The sequence below is a fragment of the Microcaecilia unicolor genome, chromosome 3 (assembly GCF_901765095.1).
Source record: "Microcaecilia unicolor chromosome 3, aMicUni1.1, whole genome shotgun sequence".
Classification (NCBI taxonomy): domain Eukaryota; kingdom Metazoa; phylum Chordata; class Amphibia; order Gymnophiona; family Siphonopidae; genus Microcaecilia; species Microcaecilia unicolor.
Genome location: NC_044033.1, coordinates 362,325,183 through 362,346,903, shown reverse-complemented (window position 1 = coordinate 362,346,903; position 21,721 = coordinate 362,325,183). Strand labels below are relative to the sequence as shown.

At 46.1% G+C, this 21,721-nt stretch overlaps 1 protein-coding gene across 2 annotated transcripts in view; it reads left to right on the top strand.

The window, feature by feature from the left end:
* GOPC (golgi associated PDZ and coiled-coil motif containing) overlaps positions 1-21,721 on the top strand; it is a 147,639-nt gene that overhangs the window by 97,928 nt on the left and 27,990 nt on the right. For both annotated transcript variants that reach the window (XM_030198546.1, XM_030198545.1), the window contains one exon: positions 7,157-7,252. In XM_030198546.1, the coding sequence (XP_030054406.1) occupies positions 7,157-7,252 (96 nt within the window). The remainder of the gene's footprint in view (positions 1-7,156; positions 7,253-21,721) is intronic.

Sequence of the window (21,721 nt, the reverse complement as noted above, 5' to 3'; positions counted from 1 at the left end):
TCCCCAGGAGCCCGTCATTTTAGTTGCTGCAGTATGTGAGAAACGATATTGCAGCAACTGAAATGGACAGATTCTCTCTAAATTGCCACCAAAAGCATCAAGGAGAAGCACCAAGAAATGCTTGCAAATGAACTCTCTTCCCTTTTGTAGGCCAAGATGGTTGAACCCATTCTATTAGGACAAAAAGGAAAGGGTTTTTACTCAAAGTACTTCCTGGTTATCAAGAAAACAGGGAGATATTGCCCTATCTTAGACCTAAGGGCCCTGAACAAGTACCTGGCAAAGTGGAATTTAGGATGGTTTCCCTGAGCACCTGTGATTAAGGAAGCAGATTGGCTATGCTCTCTGAATATGAAGGATGCTTATACCCACATTCAGATACATCCCAGTCACCGGTGGTATCTGAGATTCTGAGTAGGGAAACACCAGTACTAAGTCCTCACTAGTTACTCCCATCTCTAGATAATTTATAAATATGTTAAAAAGCAGCAGTCCCAGCACCGACCCCTGAGAGACGCCACTATCTACCCTTCTCCATTGAGAATACTGACCATTTAACCCTACTCTCTGTTTTCTACCCTTTAACCAGTTTTTAATCCACAATAGGACACTACCTCCTATCCCATGACTCTCCAATTTCCTCTGGCGTCTTTTCATGAGGTACTTTGTCAAACGCCTTTTGAAAATCTAGATACACAATATCAACCAGCTCATCTTTATCCACATGTTCGTTCACCCCTTCAAAGAAATGTAATAGATTGGTGAGGCAAGATTTCCCTTCACTAAATCCATGTTGGCTTTGTCTCATTAATCCATGCTTTTGAATAGTCCAGACAAGCTACACCAATTGGTTTTTAATTTATTTGATTTTTTTCCGCATGAGGAAGAGTGTGGATGATTGCCATTAAAGTTTAATTATACCTTCCTTCATGCCTAGGAGCGAACTTTTTAAAATTATTGGGGAGTGCTAAACCCAACAGAAATTACTTTCCCTGTACACAGTCAAGGAGTTTGTTCAATATTGGGGTTTCTCATTCACCCACAGAACTGGTTCCTTTGCTTTCATATCTGAAAGTTTTGTACATTTGTGAGGTATTGGCTATATTTTGTGAAAGGTTTGTGGCAGTGAGCACTGTTCTTTTAGTAGAATAAAGCACACCATTATTTGCATGAGGTTGAAGGAGAACAAATACCACAAAGCTGGAAGCGTAATGCAGAAAATCCAACTCGAAAACGAACAAGTCTACAGAACCATATAACGTGGAATCACAGTAATAACCCAGCACCAACCAAAAAGTGGGGAAAAAAAATCTCAGTTTTGTGTAATCCTGTCCCTTGCCCCCCCTGGGGAGGGGAAAACACTTCAGCCCTAGAGGCTGGAATAAGAGAGACAATCAGACTTAGATATAGGCACAACTAGTAAAAATCTTTATTGGCATCTCACTAAGCCAATACAAAATAATTGTCCTCTCTGGAAAGGGAAAAGGGAGACTTGATATACCGCCTTTCCGTGCTGTTTTGCAACTACATTCAAAGCGGTTTACATATATACAGGTACTTTATTTTGAACCAGGGGCAATGGAGGGTTAAGTGACTTGCCCAGAGTCACAAGGAGCTGCAGTGGGAATCAAACTCAGTTCCCCAGGATCAAAGTCCACTGCACTAACCACTAGGCTACTCCTCCACTAGGAGCAGGTTGTCACACAGAAAAGCCAGACGCAAAGACTGAATAACAAAACTGCTCAGCAAAAACTTTCTTAGCCATCACATATATACTGTTGTAAGTTTTGTTTCTCCTAAATCATGTGATTTCTCCTAAACTAATTTATGGTCATATATGGATTTTCGTGTTTCCTTCCATTACACAATATAGTAGTATACAAAAATGGCAATTTCCTGTATTCTACCAGTCTCTCCTACTTGTGTTCACATTCACACTTTGAGGCAGTTGGCTAATTCCTTATCAGAAACGCGTGCTCACAGCGTGCCAAAAACCATGTAGTATGAAACACCTGGTGTCCTTGTTCTCTGAACACATATTTCCGTTGGAACATCTTGGAGTCTACAGAGTCCTCAGTCTCTCATCACCACCAAGGTTATATCCATGTGTATCTGCCATATTTGGGCCGCATAGCCTCAGTTCCTCCTGTCACCTTGACATGTAACGTACTTTCCATTTCCTGGGAAAGCACTGTAACTTACATGCACAGCTGCAGGAAGAAACTAAAAATATGCTGAAGACAGCGAGACTAGGAAAGCTGAGGGCTAGCAGGGCCATATTACAGGCCTAGTATAGGAAGGAATATACAGTTTGCTGAATAAACTCACATAATAACAAGAACATCAGCGATATACCATCATAAGTAAAACAAACAAACAAACAAAAAACAACCTCCACAACACACAACGTAGTACTTGGTCTTGGCAAGGTGCCACACTATTATGGAACCTGTACACATTAACAGGAACAAAAACAGTTCAAAAGAATCTTGCCAGACAACATTTAAAAAGTACTTAACTGGCCAACTTCAGCACACACAGGAACTTGCTCAACTTGCTATTCCACTGTAGATGGCAGACTCAAATTTCCAATACCCAACAGGGGTTCTCTGTTTCTTAATAAGCTGCATCAGGGGCTGTACACCAACAACTGTATCTTGGTTGGTGCAGCTCCTTTCAAAATGGTGATAAGACACAGGACGCCAAATTTAAAACAGCAAGATCCAGTGACCAATAGCAACTCCTTAGCCTGGAATTGTAAGGGTGTAGAACCTCCTTATAACAGTAATACAAAGCCTCGATTTGATACTTCTGGACATTGCTTTAATGCAGTGTGATCGGGGTCGCTGGGGGGGGGGGGGGGGGGGGACAAAATTCTCCTAGCCCCACCCTCCAAAGGGGGCCTGGCACTGGGGGTCTGTCTCTCCTGCTCCTGACGGGACCCGGGTGTTCACCTGAGTCCTGACAGGAGCAGGAGAGAGACAGACCCCGGCGCTGGGTTCCCCCTTAGAGGCCAGGGTGGAGCAGTCATAGCCACACACAATTACAAATTGGGTTTGGCTTTGGGGCCCCTGGTTTGGCTGGTGGGGGTCTCCAACCCCGCCAGCAGAAGCCTTCCTCCAGAGCTGTTCTCCGCCGCATTGTCTGCCCTGCATGCATGCTTCCCCTCCCATGACGCACCATGCTGGGTTTGATGAAAAGGGAACATGCATGACGTGAGGGAAGCAGCCACAGGGTAGGCAATGCGGCAGAGAACAGCGCTGGAGGAAGGCTTCTGTTGGTTGGGTTTGGGGACCCTCACCTGCCAAGGTATGTGGAGTTGAGGCGGGGGCAGGGAGGTGGGGCAAAATGTGCTTCCCCCACTTTGGGCTCCACCCCCACCCCAGTATTTAAAGTCTGGCTATGCGGTAGTCATGCCCCTAGAGGGGGGGGGGGGGGTGCGGAGCGGCGGTCCTGCCCTGGGCGCGGCTCAGTCTCTCGGCGTCCCTGAGCGTGACTTTTCACCCGGTTTGGCATAGCAACACAGAATTAGGGAAGCAACCATTTAGCTTTTGCATCACTGCACTGCTTGTGCTCACTGGACTGGAACAGTCGGACCAGGTACTTATTGCAGGGATATCTGGTTTGGAATGTTCAGACATTCTGGTGCCTGGGTTTGTCTGCATTTTCCAGAATGAGGTAATGCGAACATTCTCATTGATAAAAGGCATCCCTGAGAACAAAAGAGGGGCTTCTTTCTTTTCATTCAACCTGAATTATCATCTTGTCAGGTGTCTACCAACTGTATTCCACACTGCATATTTATTTATTTATTTATTTATTGCATTTGTACCCCACATTTCCCCACCTATTTACAGGCTCAATGTGACTTGCAAGCACCTGTTATGGCATCGCCATTCCAGGAAATAGATTCAATTGGTGTTACAAAAAGATTCTAGATAGAGAAAAAAAAGGCCTAAGCAAAGTTACAGAAAGATGGATATCGGCGTAGGGTGGAGTGGTGAAGTGTTGTGATTAGCTATGGATTTCCATTGTAGGCCTTGTTGAAGAAATAGGTTTTCAAAGATTTACGGTACACTCTCATGGATCTTCCTCCACTCCCATCCCACTATCTGTTGGAGTTCCCCAGGGATCTGTCCTTGGACCCCTTCTCTTCTCAATCTACACCTCTTCCCTAGGCTCACTGATCTCATCTCATGGTTTTCAGTATCATCTTTATGCTGACGACACCCAGCTATATCTCTCCACTCCAGACATCACCGCGGAGACCCAGGCCAAGGTATCGGCCTGCTTATCCGACATTGCTACCTGGATGTCCAACCGCCACCTGAAGTTGAACATGTCCAAAACCGAGCTCCTCATCTTTCCACCTAAACCCACTTCTCTTCCTCCACTCTCTATCTCAGTTGATAAACACCCTCATCCTCCCCGTCCCATCTGCCCGCAACCTCGGAGTCATCTTCGACTCCTCCCTCTCCTTCTCTGCGCATATCCAACAGACTGCCAAGACCTGTCGCTTCTTCCTCTTCAACATCAGCAAAATTCGCCCTTTCCTATCTGAGCACACCACACGAACCTCTCGTCCACTACTTCAACTTACTCCTCACCGGCCTCCCACTTAGCCATCTATCCCCCCTTCAATCTGTTCAGAACGCTGCCGCACGTCTTATATTCCGCCAGAATCGATTTACTCATATCACCCCTCTCCTCAAGTCACTTCACTGGCTTCCGATCAGATACCGCATACAATTCAAGCTTCTCCTCCTTACCTACAAATGCACCCGGTCTGCGGCTCCTCATTACCTCTCTACCCTCATCTCCCCCTATGTTCCCGGCCCGTAACCTCCGCTCTCAGAGGACAAGATCCCTCCTTTCAGTTCCCTTCTCCACCACTGCCAACTCCAGGCTCCGCTCATTCTGCCTGCCTCACCCTATGCTGGAACAATCTTCCTCAACCCCTACGCCAAGCCCCCTCCCTACCCATCTTCAAATCTCTGCTTAAAACTCACCTCTTCAATGCTGCTTTCGGCACCTAACCTTTCGTGAAATATAGTATGCCCTATCAGACTGACTCTACACTTGTCTTTTGACTGTACACTTGTCTTTAGATTGTATACCTGTCTTTTAGATTGTAAGCTCCTTGAGCAGGGACTGTCCTTCCATGTTAAATTGTACAGCGCTGCGTAACCCTAGTAGCGCTCTAGAAATGTTAAGTAGTAGTAGTAATAGTTATGTCGTTGATCGTTTTCAAGTCGGTTGGTAGTGCATTCCATAGCTGCGTACTCATGTAAGAGAAGCTGGTCGCGTGTGATAGCTTGTATTTTAGTCTTTTGCAGTTGGGGAAGTGCAGATTAAGGAATTTGCGCTTCCCCAACTGCAAAAGACTAAAATACAAGCTATCACACGCGACCAGCTTCTCTTACATGAGTACGCAGCTTACTTGGTATCAGATCTTTTCTGTGTGCCTGCTTATCTGCTCACTTGCTCACCAGCACCTCCTGCCTACGCATGAAAAGACTTGTACCAAAACTGGTTGTATATCAGCTCTTGTATTGCTGGGGATTAATATCTGTAGGGCTTATGTGTATTTATCACATACGAGTTCTAATAATGTTTTCCTGCCTAGCAAACAGTGAACTTTGTTTTCCTCTGAGATTCTTAGAGCTCGTACTTTTCTCACACATTACCTCTGTTTGTTTGATTACTTTATTCACTTGAAAATAAAAAGCATTTATTTTTGTAATCTCTGGGTCTGGTGTCATTTGCTTGTCAGTTCCAGGAGTGATAGAACTTGGATTTGTATAACGTATGGGATGGAGTTTTACAAAGTCCTAATAATGGCTACCATTACACAATTTGCTGTCCTACTCTTATAGTGCATACAGAAAGCACCATACTGTAGCTCGTTCCATATACAGAATCATTAAAAAAAAAAACAACGCAGACCACTCTGTCCTGACATCTGCCAGGCTCAATTGTGTCAAAAAAATATATAAGGAAGAATTTGATTCTGTGGATTGTGTGGTGTTCAAACAGATTAGAGTTCCTGATTTGGGGGGAGATCATAGACTTTTGCAGCAACGTGAACAAGAAGCTCGTATTTTTTTTTGACACAGCTGAGCCTCACAGACTAAATGCCGGGATAGAATGGTCCGCTTTTATGAATGATTCCAAGCTGAGGAGTTGATGTTTGTCATTGGATCTTTGCTTTCCATTGATTGGAGGGATGCCTAATAATGGGAGGAACCAGTTCTTTCATTTTTAAAATATTGGCGTCTTGTTTCTTTGTTGCCATTTTGAAAGGAGCTGTGGCCAAGAAACAGTTGATGGTGTAAAGCTCCTGATGCAGCTTATTGTGAAACAGAAAACCCTCCTTGTCAGGTATTGGAAATTTGACTCTGCAACCTACAGTGGAATATCAAATTGAGCAAACCCCTGTGTGCACTGAAGTTGGCCAGTTAAGTACTTTTTGGATGTTCAGTCTGGCAAGATTCTTTTGAACTGTTTCTATGTACAGGTTCCATAATAGCATTGCATCTTGACAAGACCTAGTACAACGTTGTGTTTTGTGGAGGTCTTTTTTTTAACCTATGATAGTATATTGCTGATGCTGTTTTATTTTGTGAGCTTATTCCAGCAAACTGAGTTTTTTTTTTCCTCCACTTTTTGGTTGCTGCTGGGTTATTACGGTGGTGCACACTATATAGCCCTGAAAACTTGTTCTAGTGGAAGCGGCATTTTTGAGTTGTTGAAGGGGGAACACCAAGAGGCACATTTGGGTAGAATCCAAACTGTAGCAGCTTTTTGCCGACAAGGCTGTAAAAGTTGCACATTCTGCCTGTACCTGATGTTCATATATTCTCAAGCAGTGTAAGATGATAACTACCTGTACTAAATAATAGTAATATGAAGTTTTTGAAAGCTGGTATAGTTTCCCTCTTGTTTCAATTGGTATGTCTTAACTTGTATACTTTTCATGAAATGAGATGCTAAAAATGACCAAAATACCTGATACATCTGGAATAGAGAGTACGGATTTTTATGTTGTGCAGCTTTCAAAATCTCCCCTTTAATATACTGTTTTGTTTTGTTTAACCACTATCTTATTTTGTTTGTAAAGTAAATAACTTATGATCTATTCTTTTCATTTTGTTAGGATCCGGATTGCTTAAAGAAAAGCCAAGGTGTTGGTCCAATCCGAAAGGTGGTTCTGGTTAAAGAGGATCATGAAGGACTAGGCATATCAATTACAGTAATTACACTACCTTTTCCTTACTTTTTATGCAACATGTAAAAATTGTCTTTAGAATTACATTTGCCTCAGAGATGCAGTTGCAGCTGTTAATGATTGCTGCTGAGCTCTGCTTGATAGTTGATATGATTTTGTTTTCAGAAGGGACTCTTAATTGAACTAATATTCAGTTGAAAACTAATTAAAATCCAGATAATTTCTGTTCTATGCAAGATGACTGAAATATTGATAATTCTTTTGGAGTTCTCTGTTGAGCAGAATGATGGAGCCACACAAGTAGGTGACATTTGATGACATCAACACAAAGTGTTCTCAGCTCAGAAAAACTTAGCTGCTGCCTCAGAAGTCCCCAGAGTCTCAAAAAAAAAAAAAAAGGACATCCCTCACAAGCACTTGGATGTGACAGCTAAACGCACTGTGATTGGCTGACAGAGACCTGGAGGGGCATAATCGAAAAGGACGTCAAAATAGTTTTGATTTGGATGTCCTCGTAAGTTCCGATCCCCGATTCTCTCCGGCGGTGGTCATTTCGGGCACATAAGAAAAACACATCCAAAAAGGCCCAAGTGTTCTTCAGGGACGTCCTTTTTTTTTTTTTTTTTTTTTGAGTGAAGGATGTCCAAGTGTTAGCACTTGAAAGGACGTCTCTGACGAGCACTTGGACGTTTTTTTTTCTTCCGATTTTTGCGATGGGCGTCCTCTGCATGGGTCCCGCTCACAGCAGCCCCAACGAGACCTCCCGTTAGATTTTCCACGGTGCATGGGGTCGGAAACGATAGTGCATTGCATTCACATTATAATAGTAATTAGCTCATTTGCATTCCGTTTTCGTTAGCTGCTACTGTGACAGGAAAATGGCTCGGAGAACCCTTTTGTGCATGTCCCAGTTTATTACTTGTGCGCTAAACTGGCTAGAACCAGTATAAAAACCACGTTGCTGGCTCATTAAGTTTAGTGAATCTGGCCCTCAATCCCTTCTGCAGGAAAACAACACTACTTTACCTCAGGGAGCTGGTTTTCATTTCTCAAGGGACACTGAAAAGGGGATACTGAAAAGGAGACACACACTTAAAAAAAATATAAAAGCATAGCGCAGAAATAGACCTGGTCTGTCCATTCACACCTGCTACTTAGCTCCATATATTTTCCTTCTCCCTCAGTGGATCCTCTGTTTGTCCTGTGCTGTCTTCAATTCAGATACTGTCCTCATCTCCAGTACTTCCCCTGGGAAGCTGTTTTTATGCATCTATGACTCTTTAATTATTTTTTAAATCTACCTCCTTATATCCTGATGTATCACCACTTGTTCCATAGCCTTCTGTTGGAAGTGGCTCTCCTCTTTTGGAGGAGTTCATCCCATTTTCCTTTGAAGTTATGCATATATAGATCTTTGAAAAAGCTCACAATCGTAATAGCCACACTCTGGAACAACTCCATTTGGTTTCTACCTGTTTGAAGATGTAGTCTCCAAAATTGTGCACAGCAGTACACATGAAGTCTTGCTAGTGACTTCTGGAGAGGCAATATAATTTTTTCCATACTTCTTTCTATGCACCCAGGAATCCTCTTACTTTTTGCTGTCACCTTTTCTACCTGTTTAAGCACTTGTCAGATAAGATCAGCCTCAGATCCTGCTCTTTTTTATGCATGCAAGAATTTCACTACGTATATTATATTGCCTTGTTTTTTTGTTTCCCAAATGCATGACCCTACCTTTGTTTTGGTTTTTTAACAATAAATCTTAGCTTTCGAATTCTAGGTTATTCTTGAAGCCTCGCATCTCGTTTCATGTTTTCTGCACTGTCTTGCTGGGATGCCTACCCTGTTGCAGATTTTGTTATCTGCAAAAAGACAAACCCTTCCTGATTGCCCTTCTACAATATTGCTTATGAAAATTTTGAAAAGAACCAGACCAAGAACAGATCTCTGTAGCACACATCTGATAGCACCTCTTTCCTATGTGTAAACTCCATGTATTACTTTGCTGCCTCCTACTTAACCAGTTTTTTACTCAGTCACATGAAACCTTTAACAAGGGCACTCAGTGTGGATCCATATTAGAGGCCTTGCTGAAATCAAAGTATACTATATTTCTGTCCATTGATGGCAGTCTCTTGTACTGATCAGATTATTGTACAAGGCTTGCCTCTTGTAACATGGTGCCTCAGATCCTACAATCTATTGAATTCTACAAACTGGACTATCCTCTGTTTTAGCAGTAACTACTTTAATTTACTCACCACAGAAGTCAAACTAATCAGCCTATATTTCCCAGTCTCCTCCTTGCTTTCACTCATACCATTGCTTTCCTCTATCCTGTCCAATTTTGTAGTTTATTTGTTGTTGTTTTTGTTTTGTTACATTTGTACCCCGCGCTTTCCCACTCATGGCAGGCTCAATGCAGCTTACATATTGTATACAGGTACTTATTTGTACCTGGGGCAATGGAGGGTTAAGTGACTTGCCCATTGTCACAAGGAGCTGCCTGTGCCTGCAGTGGAAATCGAACCCAGTTCCCCAGGACCAAAGTCCACCACTTTAACCACTAAACCACTCCTCCACTTCCTTTCTTTTTCCCTTCATTTAGATTATACCAATTTTGTAAACAGCCTAGATAGGATTTTCTTAAGCGATATGTCAAATATCAGTAAACTTGAACTTTTGTAAAGAGGAACCACATCTGTCCATTTCTTGTCCTTCCAATCCATGCCTAACTCTAAAGAGGTAATGAAAAGATCAGACAGTGGAACTGCCAAAAGTTTTAAGTACCTTAGTACCTGAGATGTATACAGTCTAGCCCCATTGCTTTGTCAATTTTTAGTTTAGTTAGTCCCTCATTAATAGTCTTCTAAAAAATATATATATATGTTTTCTCTCATGTTCTTATTTCAGCTTTCTGTTGTCTTATTCCCGATCCTTCTTCAGTGAACAATGAACAAATTTGTTAAGCAGTTTTACTGTTTCCTCATCAACTCCCTTTGAGTGCCGACATGCCACTTTTACACTTCCTCCCATCATTGAAGTGTAATAAAGGACTTACTGTTTTGATTCCATTGGCATCTTCTGTGTTTTTACTATTCTAGTCTCCTCTCTGGCTCCTTTTCCATTGCATGCTAAAATTGATCCATTGTCCCCAAGTATTAATGAAAGAAATCAGGTTTTGCACACAAGTGCTGCCTTTTTATAAATTCCTTGGTTGGTTGCAGGGGGCCTGGCTACTGTTGGGTAAGTCCTTCAGTAATCACCCTACCCACTGAAGGATAACCTGACATTTGAGTACCAGCACCTTTTTTGCTACAAAAATGCACTGCTTCTCTCTTAAGCAATAATATCCGGAAAAGCTATTTTGATTCCATTGACATCATCTGTCTCTTTACTACTATACTCTTCTTTCTTAGGGGCCATTTTACAGAGCAGTGGTAAGCCCAAACGCGAGCTTACCGCTCACATCTTCTGGGGCTACTGCTGGCCCAGCGCTGCTGCCAGCGGTAGTCTTGCACTGAGCGCAGCGCCATTTCTGGGGGAATGAAAACCCCCTAAAATAGCTTGTGTGGCGGTAACCCAGTGGTAATCGGGCATTGCTGCGCGCTGCCCAGTTAGTGTGGAAGCCCTTATCGTCACCTCAGTGGTGGCAGTAAGGGCTCCTGTCGCATGGCCATGTGGTAAAAGTTCTCTCATCACGGATCCATGATGGTGGCGTCCTGGTAAGACGCAGTGAGTCGCGCTCTTCCTGATTCAGCATGCCTAAACGAAGAGGGTAGATAATGGCCAGAGCCTCCCACTGTCTTCCCCGTTACCTGGTCCAATTGATCGTTTTGTGTGTCCACTGGGTGCTGGTCAAATTGGCGGAACGCCTCCGGTAGGGAACGCTGGCAGTCGGGAGATTTCAGCTTCCCCCAGCTTTGAAACAACTTTGAGCCCCGCCATGCGCACTCCACCTCCTCAACCGATAAGCGCTAGCTCCTTCCTGTCGGAACCGACAGGGTCGCCCCAAGTGGGAGTTAAGGGCCCAGAAGAACGTCTGTTGGAGATGCCTGTAATAACAACGGAAGGAGCGGAGGGCAGTTTGCCCGAGGTGTCGCCACGGAATGAGGGGAGAGAAACTGAGGGACAAAGCGAGATTCATGGTTGTTAGTCAAACCAAAGGAAGTAACGTTGGATGCATTATGGGATCTTATGTCCACCTTGGGGCAAACATTTATTAAGCAGACTAATGAATTAGCACCGAGAGTAAAATCTTTGGAATTTGCTTTACAGAAGAGAGAGGAAGATATTAAGACTTTGGAAATTAAAATGGATAAAATAGATCAAAGAATTGTGAAGTTAGAAACACTACAGTCAATGATGGCAAAAGATTTGACGAATCTCAGAGAATGGAAGCGTTTGACAATTATACAAAAAATCACAATCTGAGATTTGTTAATCTTCCCCGAGTATTAAATGTTGCTCCTCTTGATATGTTGAAACGTTACCTGCATGATGTTTTGAATATACCGGATCAGAATATGCCACCATTTTCCTATGCATACTATATCCCAGGAAAGGACACAAACTCTGTAAATGAACAGCCTATAGACGTTCCTCTTTTGCTTGAAACTTCTGACTCTGAAATGGCAACTGCCGCCACCTAAGTGGCGACGGTTGCCTTATTGCCCGACAAAGATTGGATCTTCCGTTTGTTTTTTCGAAATAGGGACAAACCTTTTCTAGGGTTTAAAATATTACTTTTTCCTGATGTCTCTAAGGAGACTAGATGACGGAGGAAACAATTTTGCTCCTCAAGCCTGAAATCCTACACTTGGGGGGGGGTACCTTTTTTTTAAGATACCCATGCAAGTGCATAGTAAGGCTTGAGGGGAAAAAATATGTATTTAGAGCCTGCTCATGTCTCAGTGCTATTAAACTCAGTGAAAAAGGATAAGCGCTAAGATAAGATATCAACACCACTTACCAGAGATACCTTTATTTTGTCTTATGTTATGATTGTTAATTGTTCTCCCTATATTTTCCGAATTCTTGGATTTCAATTTATGGACTTGAGTGTCAAATTTCCATTGCTGAGTTAAATTTTGTTTTTCCTTTAATTTTTATTCAAATGTATTGATGTTTTTCCCACACAAGATGTTTCTTGTACAATAAAGTTGAAATGAATAAATAAATAATAAATTGAAAAAAAAAAAGTTCTCTCATCACATGGCCATACGTGCCTGGGGTCTTTTCACCTACTGCGGTAAAAAGGGCCCTGGTATTTGGGAAAAACGGCCCCTGCTGTTAGCAAAGGGCCCTTTTTCCCGTGGCTTGGTAAAAGGACCCCTTAGTTTTTCTATATATTGTTACCTATCTTCTCTCCGCAGTCTCTTGTGGTTTATCAGTATTAACATTTTTCTTAGTTTTTCAGCTACTATTTAGAAAACTATAGCTCCTTTGCCTATTACTTTATTTACTTTCCTAATATAGCATTGATGCTTTTACAGTATCTCCTTTCAGCTTTGCCAGCTGCTCTTTTTCTTTCTGATGTTTTCCCCATCCACCTATGTGGTCTAGATTCTGTTACTAGTTACCAGAAAAGTTCAGTATCTGACAGATTTGAAATCAGCTTTTAGTAGTACCTTCACTTCCATATCTAGTATGTGACTTTCAATTAATGTCTCTATTGTGATTGTGAAAGACATCTGTATACCACACCTACATAAATAGTATATGACTTTGGTCCTAGTCGTGATAGCTGTCTCCGGACACCCCCCGCCGGGTTTCCGTGTAAAATCCTCCCCGTACTTCCAGCTTTTTTGCTGTCACACGGTAAGTTTTCTTTCGTCGTCGGGGTAGGCCTCTTTCTCGGGCCTCGGCCGAGATTTTTTCTCCCTCTAAATTTTGGTGCTTCAACATTTCGCCATTTCGTGCTTTTTGATTTCGCCGGTCGGATGTTTTCCGCCCAGTGACATCGAAAGACCTTCCAGTGGCTTCAAGAAGTGCACCCAGTGCGCCCGGGTTATCTCGCTCACTGATCGACACTCGTCGTGTCTTCAGTGTCTGGGGGCCGAGCACCGCCCTCAGAACTGCAGTCTGTGTTCCCTGCTTCAAAGGCGGACTCAGGTAGCGAGACTAGCCCAGTGGAACGTGTTGTTCTCGGGCTCTTCGTCGCATCGGCACCGGGATCTTCGAGTGCATCGACGTCGTCAGCGTCCAGACCATCTTCCTCGGCCGCCCCTGCATCGAGTGCATCGAGGCATCGGCCTCTGCATCGGCGCCGAGACATCGATAGCTGCATCGCGTCGGTGGTACCAGGACCTCGTCTGCTGATGTCGTCGGACGGTGGCGCATCGGGTGAGTGCAGGTGAGGGCTGTCCATCCCCCTGCTGGTGGCGGTGAGCCCTCGGTGGGTCTCCGCCTACCCTGAGGGCTCCTGCGGTACAGCCCCCCCGAGATCGACCTTCTTCAGTCTCGGCCCCGGGAAGCGACGGGTGGAGTCGACGTCCTCCTCGTCGGTGCCGGGGAGCTCCGGTGACATGCTTCGGAGAAATCGAAGAAGCATCGCACCGGTCTCCTCCCCGTGTCGGCACCGAGAGCTCTGGTCGCCGAGGGATTCGCACCCAGCAGCATCGGCACCGAGAGGACCGCTCACCCTCTGTTCAGAGGTGTCGATGCGCTCCGCTCTGGACAGCCCGAACAGCCTCCACGCCCGGAACAGGTACTGACGTCGCGCCTGCATCGACCTCTCAGCCTTTCTCTGCAGCCGCTCTAAACGAGAGCCTCCGGCCGTTCTCCCAGAGATTCTGGGAGAGCTGTTGCGCCCTACCCTCCGTACCGGCGGTGCTTGCGCCACCGGTACCGCGAGCGTGGCGCCGGCTGGCCCATCGCCCAGTTGAGGTCCCCGACGTCGGTACCCGCGTGCGGTACCCGACCGCGGCCACCTCCCAGAAGCTCCCCACTACGTCGGCGGAGGGAGCTTCGCCGATGCGGGCGAGGGAGTCTACCTCTCGACGCCCCCATCGTGGACGGGTTCCACGAGTCGAGCAGGGCGAGGTTGCAGACACAGGTCCGTGAACTTGTGTCTGACACCCCGGGGTAGGCCTCGTGGAGGAAGAGGAAGATCCCAGATATTTCTCTGACGAGGATCTGGGGGTCTTCCGTCTGATCCCACTCCCTCTCCTGAGAGACAGCTTTCTCCTCCCGAGAGTCTGTCTTTGCCTCCTTTGTCCGGGAGATGTCTACGGCCATCCCCTTCCCGGTGTTGTGGAGGACGAGCCCAGGGCTGAAATGTTTGAGCTCCTGGACTATCCTTCTCCACCTAAGGAAGCGTCCACTGTTCCCTTGCACCATGTCCTGAAGAGACATTGCTTGCGAACTGGACCAAACCATTAACTAATCCCCACATTCCCAAGAGATCGAGTCCCAGTACCGATCCATGGGACCCAGACTGATGCGCACCTCAGTTGCCTCATGACTCTGGAGTTGTGGATTTGGCCCTAAAGAAGGCTAAGAGTTCTAGGGAACATGCTTCGGCGCCCCCGGGCAAGGACGCTAGAACCTTAGACTCCTTTGGGAGGAAGGCCTACCATTCCTCTATGCTCGTGTCCAAGATCCAGTCTTACCAGCTCTACACGATCATAACACTGCGGATAATGTGCGGCAGTTGGCGCTTGGTTGATGCTCTTCCCCCTGAGCAAGCCAGCCTTTTCAGGAGTGGTCAGGCAGCTGAAGGCGTGCAGAAAATTCCTGGCCAGAGGAGTTTATGACACTTTTGATGTTGCGTCCGGGCCGCTGCTCAAGGTGTGTGATGCGCAGGCTCTCATGGCTGCGTGCCGCCGACCTGGAGAATAGAATCCAGCCGGATTACGGACTTGCCTTGCCGTGCGGATAACATTTTTGGCGAAAAAGTCGAGCAGGTGGTAGAGTCTCTCCACCAGCGGGACACCGCATTCGACAAGTTCGCCCGCCGGCAGCCTTCAGCTTCTACCTCTACAGGTAGACGATTTTTCGGGGGAAGGAAGACTGTTCCCTATACTTCTGGCAAGCGTAGCAATCCTCCTTCCCGACAGCCTGCGGCCCAGGACTCCTCCTTTCAAATGAACCCAGATGAGTCTTTATGTTGTGATATATATATATATAATAGGCTATATATATATATAATAGGCTAGTATTCTTAAATTGGTTGCAATTAGCTCATATGCATTATCTTAGACAACCATTTCAAATAATTAACCATCTTTATTCATATATTTAAAAAAAATCACAATATTGTTCACCACATATTTTGTGTGGTTTTTTTTAATATGTGGTGAACAATATTTTGATTTTTGAAATATATGAATAAAGATGGTTAATTATTTGAAATGGTTGTCTAAGATAATGTATATGTGTATATGTATATATATGTGTGTGTGTAGATATATATATGTATATGTGTGTGTGTGTGTAGATATATATGTGTATATATGTATATATATATATAAGAAACACAACATAAAGACTCATCTGGGTTCATCTTGAAAGGAGGAGGGAATATCTATTTTTCCTTGTCATCAAGCAGATGAAGCCATTACGTATGGGTTATGTCCGTCAACCAGCAGGGGAGATAGAGAGCACTCAAACTTTCACTGTGCCCTCTTGGCCAGCTAGCTCCACTGCCTTTTCAGTATTCTCTATCTCCCTTAGCAGGGTGGCTGCAGCTTGTTCGAGCTCCAGAAAAATCTGCCGGGAGGTGGTTCCTGGCTTGCCAGTTGTTAACCGGGGTGTTGGAGGCTATAGCAGCTTCACTTTAAAGGCACATAGGTTAGCCCTTTCCCTGCCTTACCCATACCTCTGTGGATGTAGACATATTGCCTTGCTTTCCCTGTCCTTACCCACCAACAGTGGATGCAGGCATATAGGTTCGCCCTTTCCCTGCCTTTCCCACTCATCTGAGCCTCCGGAGTCTTCAATACCTCTGCTTTCCTCACAGCTTAAAAAAAAAAAAAAAAAGTCGCGTCGCGTTTTTAAACGCAGAGACGCTGGAACAGAGGTTTTTGACCTGATTTTCAGCAGGATCGTAGTTGTACACTAGATCCTTTGAGGTAAGAGTGTTTTCCAACTCCTCCGGGGTGGGCCCGTGATCGGGGCGATTTTGGCGCGAACCGCCATTTTGGATTTTACCGCCGTTTTTCGGCGATGGCTGCAGACAATGTAAAGTGCTGTTCCACTTGTGGCAAGCGCAAATCAGCAGCAGGGCTCTGTAAATCGTGCTGTATTGGCGTAGGAGCCGGCCCGAGCAAGGACTTCTCCTATTTGGTGAGGAGTTGGAGAAAATTGTGAAAGGCCTGGGTGATCCAAAACCCCAGCGCTTACCCGAAGATAGGCAGAGGCCTTCCTCTAAGGGCCAGGCGGTCCACTCCTCGTACAGACCTCGCTTCCGTGAAGCTAGAAGGTACCGCCCGGGGCGTTCTGCTGGGTTCACTTCACGTGCCCGTGGTTAGCAGAGGAACTCCTTTCGCTCGTCCAAGCGTTCCGCAGCCGGTGGCTCAAGACCAGGAGTTCAGGGGCGACCCTCTCAATGATGGTGCGCCGGCCCTCTCCTCGATGCCTGTCATCGGAGGACGGCTTTCCCTCTTTGTCGAGGAGTGGGCCAAGATTTCCTCAGATCAGTGGGTTCTGGACCTGATCAGAGATGGATACAGAATAGAATTCAACGCCCCAGTAAGAGACGTGCTTGTGGAGTCCCGATGTGGTTCTGCCGTCAAACGGGCGGCGGTGGAGGAGACTTTACAAGGTCTGATTCAGTTAGGGGCAGTGACCCCGGTGCCTCCCGCCGAGCAAGGCTGCGGCTGATACTCCATCTACTTTGTGGTGCCGCAAAAAGGTGGGTCCTTTCGCCCTATTCTGGACTTAAAAGAAGTGAACAAGTCCCTGAGAGTGCGGCATTTCCACATGGAATCCCTGCGCTCCGTCATTGCGGCGGTTCAGCCAGGAGAGTTTCTCACGTCTCTAGACCTGAAAGAAGCTTACTTGCACATACCGATTTGGCCCCCGCACCAGAAGTTTCTGAGGTTTGCGGTGTTGGGAAAACATTTCCAGTTCAGGGCCTTGCCTTTTGGCCTCGCCACAGCTCCCCGAACCTTTTCGAAGGTAATGGTGGTAGTAGCTGCTTTTCTCAGGTGAGAAGGTATCAGGGTTCACCCGTACCTAGACGACTGGCTCATCAGAGCAGACTCTGCAACAGAGAGCTTACAAGCTACAGCCAGAGTGGTCTCAGTACTGCAATCTCTAGGCTGGGTCGTCAATATGGCCAAAAGTCACCTGTCCCCTTCACAATCTCTAGAGTTTTTGGGGGCCAGGTTCGACACAGTCTCGGGCTATGTGTTCCTACCCGAGCTAAGGCGGTGCAAGCTTCAGAATCAGGTCCGTCTGCTCCTGAGGATGCCCCGCCCGCGAGCTTGGGACATTGTCCAGCTGCTGGGATCGATGACAGCCACGATGGAAGTGGTACCCTGGGTGAGAGCGCACCTGAGACCTCTACAGTATTCCCTACTCCGGAGATGGTCTCCTATTTCTCAGGATTACCAATGCAGACTTACTTGGCTCCCTGCGGCCCGTCTCAGCATGGAATGGTGGCTCTCGGACAGCATGCTGTGGCGAGGAATGCCGCTGACGCTCCCCGTTTGGTGCCTAGTGGTAACAGATGCCAGCCTGAAGGGCTGGGGCGCACACTGCAAGGGGAAGCATGCCCAGGGTCTATGGACACCCGAGGAGTCGGAGTGGTCCATCAACCGCCTAGAGTTGAAAGCGGTGTTTCAGGCGCTTCTGGCCTTTCAAGTGACCCTGGAAGGATTGGCTGTCAGAGTGATGTCGGACAACACGACAACGGTGGCCTTTATAAATCGACAAGGCGGAACAAGGTGCAGAGCACTAGCCGCGCAGGCCGAACTGATTTGCCACTGGGCCGAGCTGCATCTTCAGTGTCTGTCGGCAGCTCATATTGCAGGTCAGAGCAATGTGCAGGCCGATTATCTGAGCAGGCATCAGATCGATCCAGCAGAATGGAATCTGGCAGCCAAAGTATTCCTGCAGATCTGTGCCAAATGGGGCAAGCCCGTGATGGATCTAATGGCGACAAGTGCCAATACCAAAGTCCCGTGCTTCTTCAGCAGACGGAGAGATCCTCGCTCGGCGGGGTTGGATGCCTTGGCTCAACCCTGGCCTCCGGGTCTACTTTATGTGTTTCCCCCATGACCCTTGATAGGGCGCCTGCTCTTGCGGATTCGGCTGCACCCAGGAGAAGTGGTCCTCATCGCCCCGGATTGGCCATGGAGACCTTGGTATGCAGACCTCCGACAGATGCTCCTGGAGGCTCCTCTGCCGTTACCTCTGGTACCGAACCTGTTGACTCAGGGACCGGTAGCCATGGAGGACGCCGGCCGCTTTGGTCTTACGGCATGGCTATTGGGAGGGTGCAATTGAGGGATAAAGGTTATTCCAATAAAGTTATTTCCACTCTCCTGCAAGCCCGCAAGCGGTCCACTTTTGTGGCTTATGCCAGGATTTGGTGCCTGTTTGAGTCTTGGTGTGCTTCCAGAGCCATTGCTCCAATGCGGGCTCCTGTCTCGCCGATTCTGGACTTTTTGCAGGAAGGTGTACAAAAAGGCTTGGCCTATAATTCCCTGCGGGTGCAGGTGGCAGCGTTGGCCTCCCTTCGTGGTAAGGTGGAAGGCGGGTCTTTGGCTGCTCACCCAGATATGGCACGGTTTCTTAGAGGGGTGCTTCGGCTCCGACCTCCAGTGCGAGCACCCTGTCCAGCTTGGAACCTGGGGCTAGTTTTAAAGACCCTGCAGGCATCTCCTTTTGAGCCGCTTCGGCGAGCATCGGAGAAAGATTTGACACTGAAGGCCGTTTTTCTGGTGGCCATTACCTCGGCGAGACGGGTGTCAGAGCTCCAGGCGCTGTCCTGTAGAGACCCATTTCTGCAGTTTTCAGAGTCCGGAGTCACGGTTCGGAGCGTGCCTTCCTTTATGCCTAAGGTGGTTTCAGCCTTTCACCTAAACCAGCCTATTTTCTTGCCCTCTTTTTCAGAGGAAGAGTTTCCAGAATCTTTTGGGCAGCTGCACCTTTTGGATGTGCGCAGGACTTCGCAGCAGTATCTGCGAGTTACTAACTCTTTCAGGACTTCTGATCATCTGTTTGTTTTGCTATCCGGTTCTCGCAGAGGGTCTCCAGTGTCTAAAGCCACTATTGCCCACTGGCTCAAAGAAACTATCTTTTCAGCTTATCTGCTGGCCGGCAGGGTTCCGCCTGTAGCCTTTAAGGCACATTCTACTAGAGCGATTTCTTCCTCTTGGGCTGAAACTGGAGCACTCTCTCTTCAAGAGATATGCAGTGCAGCAACATGGGCTTCTAAGCTCTCCTTTGCCCGACATTACAGGCTGGATGTGGCTGCCAGGAGGGATGCGCGTTTTGGTGCACAAGTGCTAGCGCGTGGTGTGGCTTGTTCCCACCCTATCTAGGGATTGTTTTGTTCCATCCCATACGTAATGGCTTCATCTGCTTGATGACAAGGAAGGGAAAATTAGGTTCTTACCTTGGTAATTTTCTTTCCTTTAGTCATAGCAGATGAAGCTATGAGCCCTCCCTGTATTATTGTCTGTATGCTGTGAATCTGTTTTTCAGGTTCTGTTCTAATTTCCTGAAGTTCCTTCCTTGGGAGAAAGTTGGAAAACAATCTTCAGGATTCATGTTCAGTTTAAATTTAGGAGGATGTGTTCATTCCCTCCAGCATGTGTTTTTTGGAGGATGTGTTGATTCTCTCCAGGAGGCGCGTGTGTTCCCCTCCAGTTCTATAAATAGGAGGATGAGTTCATTCCCTCCAGTGTGTTGGGAGGATGTGTGATTCCCTCCAGGAGGCGCGTGTGTTCCCCTCCACTTATACAATAAGGAGGATGAGTTTATTCCCTCCAGGAGGATGTGCATTCCCTCCTTTATGAGTTCATGCCCTTGTGATGGGCCATCGTTCGCTGTGAGGAAAGCTCTTGTGATTCCCATTGCGGTTTGCCATACTGCTTTGGAAGCTTCAAATACTGAAGAGGCAGTGGAGCTAGCTGGCCAAGAGGGCACTGTGAAAGTTTGAGTGCTGTCTATCTCCCCTGCTGGTTGATGGACATAACCCATACGTAATGGCTTCATCTGCTATGACTAAAGGAAAGAAAATTACCAAGGTAAGAACCTAATTTTCCCATATTGGTGTGGTATATAGATGTCTTTCACAATCACAATAGAGACATTAATTGAAAACAGTCACATACTAGATATGAAAGTGAAGGTACTACTGCAAGCTGATTTCAAATCTGTCAGTTACTGAACTTTTCTGGTAACTAGTAACAAAATCTAGACCACATAGGTGGATATATATATATATATATATATATATCAGCCCGATACTGGAATATCTCAATCTCTCTACTCCGGAGAAGGCTTGCTTGTGGGTATCACATCATGTAATGTCTTTTGGAGAGATTGTGGTTAGTGATAGTCCTTAGTGTCTTTGGTGTTGTGTAGAAGATCAATCTATTCTTCAGGTAGTTAGGGCATTTCCTTTAAGGGCCTTAAAGATCAGACAAAATTTTAATTGTAGGCTTGTATTGTACTGGTAGGCAATGAAGTTTTTGCAAAAATGGTGTGGTGTGTTCATGTCGCCTGCAACCTTCTATGATTTGCTGCGGCATCCTGAATCAATTGGAGCTGGTGCAGGTCCTTTGTAGTCAGACTGTTGTATAGTGCATTGCAGTAATCCAGTCGTGATGTTATCATGTCATGCACAACTGGGATAAGATTTACCTTCTTGATGTAAGGAGAGAGGCAGTGTAGCTGTTGCAAATAGTAGAAGCAGCTCTTGAAGGTTGCTTGGATTTGGGGAATCATTGAATCTAACTGTATTCCAAGGTTCCTGACTTGTGATTTGAGGGGGAGTTCATACTTCCCCAAAGAGATTTTGATGTCAGGTATGTATCCACTTGTGTTAGGGACCCAGAGAAGCTCAGTTTTCTTGGGTTCAGGCAAAGTTTTTTTTTTTTGTGTTTAGCCCATTCTTGAATTGGTGTTAGACAAGTGATCAATTTATTCAAGGCTGTAGGTAAGTCAAGTTCAGTTCATATGAGTAGCTGCACATCATATGCGTAGATGTAGAACTGAGTGTTCATTGACCAAATCAGCTCAGCTAGTGGCTTGAGGTAGATATTGAACAGAATAGGTGGCATCCTTGTGGTACCCCACAGGTCAGTGCCCATGGTGGCGATGAGTTGCTACCAAACATTATGGATTGTTGCCTGTCTGACAGATAGGATCTGAGCCAGGCAAGTACTTGTTTCTGTCAGTTGTGCTAGCATGATATGATCCACAGTCTCAAAAGCTGCTGAGAATTCTAGCAATACTAACACTAACACTAAGTACCATTTCTGTTCCATAACCAGGTCTGAATCCAGATTGACATGGAAGTCTGAATTCAGA